Here is a 15,309-nt window from a genome sequence, read left to right as displayed (position 1 = left end):
TTGCAATGGTGTGGTATATAGCATACTCTAAATAACATGAAAATTTGATGCAAGGTTATGCAAACTTGTGTGAAAGTGATTGAAAATACAAGTGCTTGGTTGAACAAACTGTGGTGCTTTTAGAATTAAAAAGACAAATTTGAAACCTTTTTACTGTATCCTTGCCGCTTCTGCTTTGCCCCTACAGAATAAAGTGCAGGAATTAAGTCAACAGGGCAGTCAGCAAAATACTCGCAGCAGGTGACAGGCGATTCGTGTATATCCAAAGGGTAAGGGTTCTCAAATATAGGGTAACTGGAAGACAAAAATATTAACATGCATTAACCAGTTTTAAAGGAAACAGTGGCAAGTTTTTCATTAAAAAGAAATGCTAAAATTAGTTTGCTCCAATAATGTAGCACCGTTAATTTTAAGTGAGACTTTTCAGATGAGTTCATTGAAAAATAATGAACTGTGTGAAAAGTCTATGTTGCAAACACCTAGTTAAGATAGAAGGGTGCTTTTCCTTATGATTTGCCCAAAGAGTTTTTCTATTTCCTTCCACTAATTAGTGGTTTAATCTCCTACGATTTCTAGCACTTTTTTTTAATGAGGCCTACAAGGACCATCAACCCTTACCAAACAGACTGGCAGCTAATTTAAAATATCCAGGTCTAAACTGAAGAATGGGCAGAAAATTAAATCCATACTGCTATATGAAATGTGACATCAAACCCATTATGTCAAGGAAGAAAAGAGCTTTTTTTTCCACCATCTGCACATAGAAGTGTTTCCTAAATTTCAGTCCTTACTAACCAAGCCCATTTGTTCTAGACTCCTCACCAGTGAAAATAACTTCCATCAATTCACCATGTATCTTGAAAACTTTAATCAAATTCCCATTAACCTTTAAGTTCCATAAAAAACAAAGTTGTGTATTAACTCTTTGAAATTTACTGTTGTTACCATTTAAACGAATCTTGCAGTACCTCCAGGATGGCGCCTGTAATTTTTCAAAGGTATGATTAAACCTGGCCACTGTCTAACCATATGCAGAGTTTCTAACCCTTTGTACTCCAATCTTCTTGATAATATTTTCTGAAACTGCGACATTTTAATGATGTCTGGAACCCTTAAGTACCTTTGATCCTTCTCTGCTTTTAGCTTTTCCACATTTAGAAAGAACCATTTAATCCTTTTGTAGGCAAATGTGAAACTTTTGATCTAAATGAAATCCATTTGCTGGTTTTGCTCTTTCAATCAATTAACATTTCTTTGTTAAAAAGTACTCCTAGCTACATTGCTTGCAATACTGCCTATTTTTGTGTTGCCACCAAACTTGGAAAAGTGGCTTTCTATCCCATCATCCAAGTCAGGTGAATAATCACAGCTCCAAAACAGCCACTTATGGGACATCACTAGCCATATCCCATCAATCTGGGTACCTCCAAGTTATCAAAATATTTTTATTTAAATTGAACTGCCATATAAACACTAGAATTACAATTCTTTGGACCAGAGATATTACAAAGAAGTCACCTCCAAGTTGAATCTTACCCATTTTGTCCAAGATCTACAACTACCAAGTCCTTTTCCAGAAGGACAACGACCGCATATGGATCCTGAAAATCTGCAGTAAAAATGAAAAACAAATCAAATTAATCAGAAGCATACAATCTGATTGAAACAATTTCCAGAAAATAGGCTTTAATCAAAGTGTAAATCCCTTTAATTTTTAAATATTAAATAAGCAAAATGGAATTCTAATCCTGCAGATTTTCTCTAAAATTAGAAGAGAACAGTTCATCAACACTTCTATAAATCTCCATTGAATGAAACTGTAGTAAGCCAGTCAGAGGTTCATTTTCAGCAGGAAGAGCCGAGATAAAAGCACTGACATTTTCATTTATATATTTTATTGTACTTTAAGAGTTAAATACTATTTTCATTGAATTCACTATCTTTTCCACATTAAGCAGCATTTGAAGTTGTTGAATAGGCTCCTGCTGGGATGGAGGGAGCCAAAAGGGTTGTAGAATCCAACCAATGCAAGCTATTTTCTACAGCTATTATGTGTGAAGCAAGACCTTGATGCTCTGTGGGGTTAAAATAAAAAATGTAAGTGGTGAAATGGTCTTGAGTTTACCACAAAGGGATGTCACTACAAGAAACCTCCTTGATATGAGTGCACAGACAATGTGCACAGTCCTCATTTTTCAGTATACCCAGGGACAGCATATTTGAAATGAACAGGCAGAATATTCCATTGCTGGAACACAAGATTTCAGCTCAAAGACCATTCACTTGCAAGATAGCAGCTGATCACTGGTTTCTGCATCATATACTTCAGAATGTGACCACCAAAAAGGCAGTCATAGACAGTTCAGAACATGGGAAAATGGAAGAAGTGGATGCAAGCCCACAGGCAGGGCAGTAGAGGGCGGACATTGGCAGCAGATAGATGTCCATATAATAGCATTGGATAAGCATGTGAAGGGATCTGAGTAATACTGCAGCTCCTTTAAGCAAGGCATAACCCAGAGGCAGCGTTGAGGTTCACAGCAAGGACTGTACCACTTGCATTTCTATTTCTAAGATCATCCATATGTTTTTCTTGGCTCAAAGCAACCCTGTGGTTCATAGTTTTATTTTAGCATTGGCAGAATCCTTCAATAGCTGTCAATCCTGCTCATGGTTAGATTGCATGGACAGCAGAAATTTGACCTTTACTCCAACAAGAAGAATATGCTGCCACCAGCCCAATTCGCTGATATGGTGCCACATTTATTTAATAGCTTTCTTTCTTTACACCTGTGAAATCACTGTTTGTTTCGCAAAGAAAGGCATTTCCAATTTAAATTAAATTTTTCTTACACAGTTCCCAGTATATTAAGTAAAATATTACATTGAATGGTGATTGATTTGACATTGTAGCCTTTCTAAAAAGCTTATGTTTATGCAAACTCAAAATAAAGCTTCTCTGCCTGGTTATATCTTCTGTCACTTCATTGCACCAAGACCACCGTGGTGGCAGTGTGGCTCTCAACACCACAGGCCACCACTTTGCTCCTCTAACAACATCCCTTCCTATGAACATTTCACCTTGCTCTACACCTCTTAATATAATACCCTCATTCTTTATCACCCACGGAAATATTATGACAACTTTTGCCATGCTGCCTGTTCACCCCCTTCAACGAGTACAAGCAGTTAAGATTGAAACTATCCAGTTGTCTCTATTTTTTCTTTCCCTTGTTGTAATCCATCTGATTTTGTTTCTCTCGGAGAAAAAACTAAGGACTGCAGATGCTGGAATCTAGATGAAAAACAATATAATGCTGGAGGAATTCAGCAGGCCAGGCAGCATCCGTGGAGGAACAGCACCTTATTTTCTGTCTTGCAACCTTGCAGCCCAACAGCATCAACATTGAATTCTCCCACTTGACTATCTCTGACACCTCTCTCCTTCCTTGATCTTTCTGTCTCCATCTCAGGAGATTCCTTATCCACTGACATCATCTACAAACCCACTGATGCCCACAGCTACCTCAATTACAGCTCCTCCCACCCTGTCTCTTGCAAGGATGCCATCCCTTTTTCTCAATTTCTCCACCTCCACTGCATCTGCTGCCATGATGAGGCTTTCCACTCCAGGACATCTGAGATGTCCAACTTCTCTTCTAACCAGGGCTTCCCCCCAACTGTGGTCAAGAGAGCTCACACCCGTATCTCTGCCATTTCCCATACCTCCTCTTTCACCCTCACCCCTCCCAGACCCAACAGGGATAGGGTCCCCTTTGCCCTCACATTTCATCCCACCAACCTACACATCCAACACATCATTCTCCGCCACTTCTGCCATCTCCAACAGGACCCCACTACCAAGCATATCTTCCCCTCCCCACCCTTATCTGCCTTTTGCAGGGACCACTCTCTCTACGACTCCCTAGTTCACTCCTCCCAGGAACTTTCCACTGGCCCTGCTATAGGTGCAATACCTGCACCACCTCCATCCAGGGACCCAAACAATCCTTTCAGATGAGACAAAGGTTCACCTGCACCTCCCTTAATATCATCTACTGCATTTGGTGCTCGAAGTGTGGCCTCCTCTACATCGGTGAGACCAAATGCAGACTAGGTGACCGTTTCGCAGAACAACTGCGCTCTGTCCGTAACCACGATCTTCATCTCTCACTTGCCAGTCACTTCAACTCCCCCTCCCACACCATCACTGGTATGTCAGTCCTCGGCCTCCTCCACTGCCAGGAGAATTTCAAGCGCAAACTGGAGGAACAGCACCTCATTTTCTATCTTGGAACCTTGCAGCCCAATGCCATGAACATTGAATTCTCCCACTTTAATGAACCCCTCCCGTGCTTCTCCTCTTCTTTCCTAGCCTCTCACTTATCTACATTTTTTTTTGCATTTCTCTCCTTACCTTTGACCCATCCCCCGGTGGATCTGCTCTCCCCTCCTCCTGCCTATCACTATCTCTTACCTGCATCTACCTGTCACCACCTTGTGCTCACCCAGCTCCCCTCTTTTGTCCACCTATCACTGCTCTACTTTTCCCTCCTATATATTGGGCTTCCCCTTTTCCTACCTTCAGTCCTGAAGAAGGGCCCTGACCCGAAACATTGGCCGCCTGCTTTTCTCCACGGATGCTGCCTGGCCTGCGTAGCTTTTTTCTCCTGATTCCTCTCCACCCGAATCCCAAATTTGCATCTTTACCTACTTTCTCTTCCATCATCCCGTATGTCCTCACCAGGTCCATCATAGTCATGAGACATCCTGTATTCCCTCAACCCTTAAGTCTTGGATGACAATACTGCAGGAGTGTTGCAGTTGGAAGTGCCATCTTTTGAATGAGATGTTAAACTGATGGACCATCTGCTCTCTCAAGTCAATATAAAAAGTCGCAAAGCACCTTCATAGGAGAGTAGTAGTTCTCAGTGGTGTTCTGGTCAATTTTTATCACCAAGTCAATACCACCACAAAGTTATCTGGCCTTTATTAAACTATTGCTCATGTGAACTTGCTGTGCACAAATTGGCTGCTTTCCCATATTACGATAGGGAGTTCACTGCAAAATTATTGCATTGGCAAAATGCACTTTGGGATCTCCATAGTTTGTGAATAGCACAATGTAACTGCAAGCCTGTCCGCTTTGAATGAGCAATTTCTGTTCCCTGCATTCATGCCAGCTGGTGTTGTTAATAGCTTCCCCGGCCAGTTCTACACACCACTGCTTCAAAACTGCCTTCAATCGCCCCTCTCTTCAAGCAGGAACCTCTTGGACCACCTTTCCATTCACTGAGAACTGAAGGCCCATCTCCAATCTCCTTGCCTTTTAATTTCTTGATCTTCCTAGTCCATACTAATTTTTCACAAAACTCAGTGACCGAATCCTCCAACCTGGTTTCTCCCTACCACAGTCCGAAACAACAAATGGCTCTTATCAAAATCAAATGACATTGCAAGGGTCTGTGACAATTATAATCAATCCTTTTTTGCCTTTGTGGACTTGTCTGCAGCCTCTGACATGGTAACACACCACTTTCCTGGAATGCTTCTCCACTGACATTCAGCTAAAGGGACTGCATTTTTCCCCCAATCTTGTCTATCCTATCACAACAAAGGAATCAAGTATCTGCTATGGCTTTTCTTTCCCATTTCTGCAGTTACCTCTGTTGACCCCACAAAGATCGACCCTCAGCCTATTCCTACTTCTCTTACCTTAGCTCCCCCGGGTGGCACCATCTATTAACAAGCTAGATTCCAGATTTGAGTTGACAACAAGCAACTCAAACTCACCATCATCCTTCTCTCTAAAAATCATGACTGCTCATCTGAAATTCAGTAGTCAATGAACAGAAACATCCCCCCCCACTTAGCAACTGTGAAGCTGAATTGGATTGTTCTCAAGTTTAATGTCATATCTGACCCCAAGGCAAGCTACTGATCAAACTTTGCGAATGATTTACACTCAGTAATCCTGTTTGAGGGCTTCATTAAAACATTACATAATTGACTGCTGAAGATTAACATAATTTTAAATTCTAGGTTTTTTTTAAGAAAGAGCAAACTGTTCTGAACAAGGGTACTGCTGGCCAATGAAATTTTCAGTCATTGATAGCAGATGAACATTGAAACAGTGCATATATTACTATGGGGAGATGACCCACACTGCTAAGGTTAGAGTCCACAGCAAAATAACCACTCCCCTAAGATCCTCCTTGATCATGCAGCTCACATGGTAAAGCCCACAAAATGATACCGATTCCAATCAGCCCATCGAAAGGTAAGGTTGGTTTGAGCAAAAATAGCCACTTAAGTTCACCATGCAGCAAACCAACAGTGCCAATTTAGACCCAAGTGAGCCCTCAAATTTATCACTGATTAATATTTCAACCCTAACATAGTTACTATACTGCTACAGGTGGTTTATTAACACTTTTTCATGATCTCTTTTACTCACATTAAAACATAACTGAAGAGACTGAAATGAAATTCATGCACAGCTGAAGTAGGCAAGTTTATTTTTGGGATGAGTAATGTCAGGCAAGGCTACCTGGTTTAATAGTGATATTGGCCATGGCTCAATTGTAGACCTCTTGTGACTGAGTCAGAGTCATGGGTTCAAATCACAATCCAGAGGATTGAACACATAATCCAAGCCTAGCCTCCAGTGCAGTACTGTGGGAGAGACACGATCGTGAAGGTCGCGTTTTTCAGATAAAACATAAAACCAAGACCTCGTCTGTTGTCTCTCATCACCTCACTGCAGGATTGCATTGTCGAGGGTGTACAGTTGATTCACCAAGACATTGCCTGATGTAACATTTCAGTTATGGGAAGAGATTATTATTTTCCTTGGAACAGAGGCAGCTGGGGGTGGGGATCCTTGCAGAGGTAGACAAAATTATGAGGGGCATCGATGAAGGTAGACAGTAAGAAACTTTTCCCTCCACAGCAGAGGTGTCAAATACCAAAGGGCATAGGCCGAAGGCAAGGGGGGGGATAGGAGGTTTAGAAGAGATATGAGAAAGAATTGGATACTAGAACACACTGCCTGAAAGGTCGATGGAGACAAGTACTCACAATATTTAAGAAGCATGTAGATAACCACTTGAATTGGTAAAGCATAGAAGGCTATGGACCACGTACTGTAAATAGGATTAGTATAGATGGTCAACAAGGACACAATGAGCCAGAGGGCTTGGGTCTGTGCTGTATGAATCTATGGATGTAAAACTGCACTATTAGAGAAAAGAATAAGGGAATTCTCCATTCTGATCTGGCCAATATTTATCTCTCAACCATGAGGTATCAAAGTCATCTATTTATCTCCTTGCTGTTGCAGCTGCCATGGGCAAAAATTCAGCCACATTACCCTAAGTTATAGAGTGACTATATTTCAACAGTACCCACTGGCTGTAGAGAACTTTGGGGCATCCTGAAGTTGTGAAAGGCATGAGAGAAATACGTGTCCTTTACTTTTCTCCGTGAACAGCGCATATTCAGAATTTGCCTAAGAAAGCCAGTTGCTACTTGTAAATACCTAAGCAATTTTTCCAATGAAGAGCAAATGTACTTGTAACTGATTTTTATTTATGTGAACTTCAAGGAGTATAGAATACAACAGTCACACTTGATGCAAACCAAGTTACAAGACAAACTTACCACTCGGATATGGTGTTTCACAAAGGGTAAGAAAGTCAACAATTGGGTAGTCCATTTCAAGTACAGCAGTGCTCTTCCCATGCATCACTGTCAAACATGGTCTTCTACCTACGGTGTCATAGGACAGTCCTCCTGAAAAAATGATGAAAGGATCTCTGGAAACAAAAATTATAAATACTAGTTGGAATCATGTAAGTGTTTACTATCTGATCATGTTAAAATAGGGGTAAACAATTAAATTCCAAACTAACATTTCTTTGCTATAAAGCACCATATAACTCTCTCAAACCAAGCAATGTGCAAATCATACTTGGAATACAACTTGATGTAATATCTTAAAGAGATTATCTTTTAATTTTAATTGTACAAAAAAGTAAAATTCTTTCACTAAATTATGTTTTGAAACATACATTGTATTTAATGAGTGGCTGGAAGGAAATGGATGCTTGCCATTCTTTCGACAGTGTAATTTAGCTGTTACTTATGTGTACACCGAATAATCTATCATAAGAGAACAAATATCGGCATTCTTAAAATAAGTGTTCAACGTGCAACAGGTTTTGCTGTTGTGAGCCTGGTCAGACAGATCAGAGGTCAATGAAAATTTACTTCTCCAGTGTACCCACCCAACATCACTTGCAACACCAGAAGATCTGGTGACTGTATGAGGGACAATGGATACTGACAGTGGAAGATATTTAAGTAATCAGCTTTATCAATTACAAGATGCCTCAGAAAAGGGGAATATTTTAAAAAAAGTTGAATGAGGCACATATTCTGAAGTATTTAATACTCTTAGATTTGAACTCAAACCGTATAATTAGTTTGATGCAGTCTCATGTATATATGGACAAACTCAAAATAATAGTGGTCTGTTTGCACACAGACTGATGAATACATTAAAATTTTCTTCTAAAGAAACTGAGGTGGGGATGGAAGTGGAGGGGCTGGTCAATAAGAGGAAGAGGAGGGCAGCGGGGAAAAAATTGTAGGAGGATGGACGAAAATGGAATCAAGAGGAAGTGGCAGAGAGAGCTTAAAGACAAAGCTAGGAAAAGGGTAGTGTGGGTAAGGATAAATGGAAATAGTATCTTTTTTTGAGTTACAGGGCGAATGCTCACTTCTAACCCTATTAACTAATATACTGAAACACAATACACTCCAAATCTTTGTGCCAAGCAATAATCTGCATCACTGGAGCACACAAGCTCAAACATCCAGGCCAATAATTTTATAGTTCTGTACAGTGAAGTGAGTAGATGCCTGCTCAAGTGAATTCAGTCTTTTTTAATTGCTTTTTCCAATTTTCAATTATTAGCTGCCTTCCATTAAACAGTACACAACAGCACTAATGATTTCAGAGTTCACACAGCGCCAACACCCTAGAATTCAAAGATCACACAGCGATAACATGTTGGAGCTCTGAGTACTCAGTGCTAACATAAATGAGATTACACAACACACGCTTATACAAAAACTAATACTGGAAGTGTTGCCAGCATATGCCGTGTCCGTAACATGCCTTCAAAAGCAAAATTTGGTCTGTTAATTGGAACCATGCAGCTTAGTTCTCCTTTGAAAAAGTTCTGCTGAAGTACGTCAGATTTTCCTCAGCTGCCAATGGTCAGCATGACCACATGCCTTGATTGAGAGTTTACCCAAGGTAGTGTTTGTGGTAAGGTGAGACAGAATATTGCCATGTCAGCTTTCGCATTCCAGGCACAGTTTTCAGAAAGCTATAACCAGGCAAAACAAGAACAAAATGCATTTGTACATCATCTTTAATTTAAAATATCTTCTGGTTGCCTAGCTATAGGAAGGAATTGTGTGCAGCTCTGGTTGCCTAACTATAGGAAGTATGTCATTGAGCTGGAAAGGGTGCAGAAAAGATTCACAGGGATGCTACTGGGTCTGAAGGGCATGAGTTACAAGGAGAGAAAATATAGGATGGGGCCTTTTTTCCACCCTGGAGTGTAGGTGGTTTAGAGGTGACCTTGTAGAGATATATAAAATCATGAGGGGCATAGATAAGGTGACTGGTCACAATCTTATTCCCAGGTTAGGGGAGTCTAAAACTAGAAGGCATAGGTTTACGGTAAGAGGGGAAAGATTTAAAGAGGACCTGAGGGGCAACTTTCTTCCCCACACTAAAGGTGGTGGATGTGGAATGAGTTGTCAAAGAAAGTGGTAGAGGCAGGTACAATTACAACATTTAGCAGACATTTGGACAGGTACATGGATAGGAAAGGTTTAGAGGTATATGGGTCAAAAGGCAGGTAAATGCGACCAGCTCAGTTAAGTAACTTGGTCAGATTGGATGAGTTAGGCCGAAGTGTCTGTTTCCGTGCTGTACAATTCTATGACTCAATGACACTTTGCAGGTCTAATCAGCCAACAATGATATCCGAGCCAAATAGAGATTTTGGATGAGCACCTGCAACTTTGCTGAAGAAGCAGCTTTCAAGGAATACTTTAAAAAGAGGCAAAGAGATTGATTTCCCTTCAAATCATCCAACCCTATTTCATCTCTTCCAAAGTATTCTTTTATTCCTTTTTCCACTTAACTCACTTCCCCTTAAGTAACCAAAATATACATTTCTGTGCTTTCATCTTATGATCGCAATCACTCACTGCATAGAACTTTATTTCTAAATTCCTTAGAGTTACGCTTTTTGTAAAGTGACTACAGTTCATCTTCAGGTTCGCTAAACCCATCCCACCCCCATCTCAGTTTCTTTCCTGTCCCCTACCTACTTCATCTGCCCATCACTCACATACTCCTCCCACTGGGTCCCCTTCCCTCACTGTTCCCATCTTCCCACCACACCTCCCTTATTTGGTTCCTCTTCACCTTCCTCTTATCAGATTCCATCATCTGCAGCCCTTTGTCACCTCCACCTATCATCTCCCAGTCTCTGTCGCTACTTCCACCCATCCCTCCCCCACCCAACTCCATCTGCGAATCAATCCTTCCTCACCTGGATCCACCTATCACATGCTGGCTCCTCCCCCTCACCTCTTTACACTGTCCACCTCCCCTCTACTCTTTCAGTCCAGATGAAGGGTCTCAACCCAAAGTGTCGACTGTCCATTTCCATGAACAGATGCTCCCTGACCCGCTGAGTTCCTCCAGAAGTTCATTTTTTGCTTCAGATTCACTACAATGATTTCCCCTACACTGCTGAAAAAGCCACTGGTAGTCTGTCACAAGGTTGTTTCCTTGGTCTTCTGTCCTTAGTGTCTTTTCAATTACCTATAATTAATGGAATTTAGCCAAGGATTTGGAACTTCACCAATCTATTCAAGATGGGCAACGGACCGTCAAACTGCTCATGAGGTAATGACGCAATTTATTTAAACTGAGCACTTGACAGCTGATTTGACACACACTAATCACCACCCTGATTACTGCTGCTTCTTTGGAATTTTTGTTGAGGTCAAAGTAACGTTATATAGCTTAGAGCCAAACATGCATCCAAACTCATCAAGACTTCTGACCTTGACCAACAAAACATCATACCAGAAGGTGGAAGTACTTGGCTACGGGTCAGTGCAGTACAGATGCAGCAGACTATCTTTGGGATGCCAAGAGATTGATTAGGCTGGCCTGTACTTATTGGAATTTAGAAGAATGAGAAGTTCTCATTGAGACATACCAAGACTCTGAGGGGGACCTACAGAATAGATGCTGCGAGGCAGATTCCTCCAGATGGAGAGTCTAAAGCCAGGCTACCCATGCCCATACTTACCTTACCCAAATTCAGAGGGGTCAATCTCATTGGCCCCTAGCATCCGAGACTCCAGTTTTGTGACCCAAATGCCAGCAGGATCTCCAACGAGGAAATCCCATCTTCAAAATGCAACTGAAAGCCTTAACAGCTAGCAAGACCTTAACCTTAGCTGTAAAGGGTGTGTGGGGTTTTGTTTTAGATGCCTTTCAAGAAATTAAAATATATTTTTTGAAAATAGCATAGAACATAAATTACTAATACAAAACTGATGCAAAATAACACTTACCGCCTCTCCCTCCTCCCCCCCCCCCCACCCCCCCCCCCCCCCCCCCCCCCCCCGTCTCTTTCCACAAAACTCTACAATCGCTATTGAAATCAATACAGTCTTGGATCCTGCGTCACAATATTTACAGCTAATATACACAAACCTGACACTTAACCAGTTCAACAGTAAGATCTAGTACATTATTACATTTGTCTTTTATAAATTTTCCATTATCCATTTGGCTGAGGAGTTGAGAGTCTTCCCTGTGTCAGATAGTAGTCACCATCTTATTTTTGACAAGTTCTAAGGACTAGCCCTTTTCCATATCCTCAAGTGCTTTCTGTCAAATTATGCTCAGTTCATGCCTAAATTCCTTAAAATCCCCAAATTACATTTTCCTATAGCACATGTGTAGCAACATGTATTTGTAAAAATACAGTTCAGTATCCTCAGGTAGGAACCTGATCCCAAGTTAAGAGAATTCTTTTGATTTTGAGAATGTATTGTTAGTAATATGAAATGAATACCTGAAAAGATCAACAAAAAACTGATTGTACACCAATACAAAATCAAAACAGTAACAGATACTGGAAATCTGAAACTAAAACAAAATAACACAGTAAACACAAAGATCAGGGAATACTTTTTTTTACGACTAAATACAGATTACATATTTCAGGTTAATAATTTTCATCAGTTCTGATTAAAGGGCAAATAGCAAAATTGCCAGACCTTTCCCTCTCCACAGTTTGTGCCTTCCTGATGAATATTTCCAGCTTTCATTATTATTCATACAACCATTGGTTCTCAGCCTTTTTCTCCATTAATCACCACCCATAACTCAATTACTTGTTGATGAATGGTTGCTGATAAAAGAGCAGTAAGTTTGTCTTAGCTAGGAATTTTTGAAGTCCCTAAATCCTAAACAAGGCCTGTGCATATGCTTCATTTAAACACGAGCAACGTTTGTACAATTTGTCACGGTTTAGACACATTAGTCAACATACCCACAAATTACCACTAAGCTGCTAATTCAATTTGAAGAATATGTCAATAATATTGAAGTTCTCATGGCCAATCCCAAAATGTGGCATTTGTCATTCATCAGCAAATGAAGCCAAACACTACATTAACAAGAAGCACGTACGACTTGGCAGCAGCATCAGAATGAGTCCCCAAAAATGTTGTGAATTTGTTGCCAATTTCTAAGTAAATATTCACATGCCAGTATTCACATGCAAAATGTCATTTTAGGCACAGATCCAATCATGTCATCCATATGTTCACAGCACAAAATAAGGAAGAGTAGAGGTTATAGTGCAATCCATTAATCCTATCCTCCTTTGAGCTAACCCTGCGACTATGAGTTAATGGTATTTATCTGAACACCAAAAAGCTCTCTCATCCTACCTGGAAATGCAGGCTGAATTACACAATCTCTTAAATTAGTCTCTGGTTGATCTGGCTTTACATCAAGATGAGATTCAGGCCTTGCATGCATTCCATTCTTGTAACTTATGATTGTAAAGGGATGGCAAGGAGAAATGGGGGATAAGTAGTCTCTGTTCATTCAGCCCAGTTCTGCTGAAGAGTACAGGACCTAAAACATTAACTGCTTCTCTATCCATTGATGCTACCTGAACTGCTACCCGCTTACAACATTTTTGTTTCCATTTCAGATTTGCAGTATCTGCAGATTTTTTTTTGATTTTTCAGTTACAATTCATTAGTTTACTTGCTTTCTCAAATCATTTTATAATATTTTACATTGAACTCTAAAGAATTTTCCCATCACCCTTCAACAGTATTTCCAAGGACTGGAGGTAGTAGGATTTGGAATCCTTACTATTATTGAAGAGGATGTTGGCAAGACTCAAAAATTGCTGGGGGAAATACATGAGAAAACTCTCTCATCAGCAATGACAACGCAACATACAAAGCACTCAAAGAACTGTTTCTGAAGAGCAATGTTATCACATACCCAGATTTACAGGTTCTATATTCCACTTTCAGGATGGGTTTGCAGGGTTCTGGCTTCTTTCCATCTTTTGGCTGCTTTGCTGAAAGCAAAGTTTTGATTAAATGGAGAGTTGATTAGTTCAGTTTGCTCCCCAAAATTAACATGCACAATGAAAACACAATGTTCTCGCATAAGAACAAGCAAAAAAAAAGGCCATACAACAAGTACAGTTAATACAAGGGGAGTACTTGGTAACCATTCCTTGTTGAGGAAGAATTCTCTCCAGGGAGCTGCCCATTTTATTTGGGAGAAAAAGCTCAAAGAACCATCTTTAAACAGAGATTAGCAAATGGGAATTGAACAAATCTCATCTAAGCCATTAGAAAAAAAATTCATTTCATTTCATTCATGCATGTCTAGATAGCTAAATCCTTTTGAAGCCATCTGTCACATAACATGAATGCTTTTACAGAAACAGGTGAACATTCACTGCAGTGAAGGAATTGATGTATTCAATATGAAAGTGGCACAAAGTCAATTTGTCAATAGCTAAGCTCTAGAAGAACAAGAAATGCACCCAGTCTAGATTACAATTGAGAAAACCAGAAATGCACGTGCAATGCAAAGTTACAGCCACAGTGAGTTGGAAATTATTACAAGACTGAGCATGAAAAAGTAAGTTAATCATTATTGTACCAGCTAAGAGTGTCGATTCACCTCTGCATTGGCAAAAAGGACTGGAGGCTCCAAGGAAGGGTTTCTTTAAAGTGAAACTCCAGTGAGAATTCTCTGAATGAACTGAAGTAACACACGGGCTGCACTTACCGTGTGGTGTAATAATCTGTGCAGGTTTAATGGGAGATTTTACATTCCAGACAGTAAGGCTGCCATCTGAATGGCTACAAACAAATTGTTTTCCTTCATGATGCCAAGCCACAGAATGGATAGCCTGCACAGAAGAAATATTGTTTTAGTACAATTTATCACAATAGAATTAGTAAGAAAGAAGTCTGAGAATCACAATTAACACTGTAAAATTAACAACAGTTAAATAAGCAATGAATAATTCTGAACACCAATGATATAACTGATGCTGGATTGCTGTCAAGACTAATTGAGCAGCATGTGACAGTTACCGACAGAAACAAGATAAATATACGGGGCCACGCAACCGATTCAATCATACAAACAATCAAGGACTCTGGCATTTTATACATCACCTATTCTTCCCCCCCATAGAATCCTTTTCCCTCTAAACCAGTCTGCATCTCTCCTCCCTTAAGCATACATTAAAACCTACCTTGGAATCAACTTTAGATCATCTGCCCCAACACCACCTTCCATGGCTAAATGCCAATTTTTGGCTGTTTACACTGCTGACTTAGGATGTTTTGATAGGTTAAACCACAAGATAAAGGCAAGTTATTATGCACCAAGTGTGTGATAGAAACTTATGGCACAGAAAGAAGCAATTCAACCCACTGCATCCTCGCTGGCCAAAATGGGAGTTCATTTGTTGGCTCTCCGACCTTCATGTGCTCACCCAGACAATTTCTTAAAGGGAGAAATGCAGGATTTTTGCCTCCAACTCCCTTTCAGGCAGAGGTCCACTGTCAATGTTGCTGAGATACAAGTGTGAACTCTAGGCTTTGCAAAAGAAAACATTCATCTTTAATGTACTTCCTTTCTCA

General features: G+C 40.3%; 1 protein-coding gene across 1 annotated transcript in view; it reads right to left on the bottom strand.

Moving 5' to 3' along the window:
* stxbp5a (syntaxin binding protein 5a (tomosyn)) overlaps positions 1–15,309 on the bottom strand; it is a 164,426-nt gene that overhangs the window by 89,564 nt on the left and 59,553 nt on the right. The window contains 5 exon segments of the mRNA XM_052011174.1: positions 147–294; positions 1,537–1,609; positions 7,663–7,817; positions 13,640–13,718; positions 14,444–14,567. Of these exon segments, the coding sequence (XP_051867134.1) occupies positions 147–294; positions 1,537–1,609; positions 7,663–7,817; positions 13,640–13,718; positions 14,444–14,567 (579 nt within the window).

Source organism: Pristis pectinata, chromosome 3 (assembly GCF_009764475.1).
Source record: "Pristis pectinata isolate sPriPec2 chromosome 3, sPriPec2.1.pri, whole genome shotgun sequence".
NCBI classification, from domain to species: Eukaryota; Metazoa; Chordata; class Chondrichthyes; order Rhinopristiformes; family Pristidae; genus Pristis; species Pristis pectinata.
Note: the sequence above shows the minus strand (reverse complement) of the source record. Positions and strands in the feature narration are given on the sequence as shown.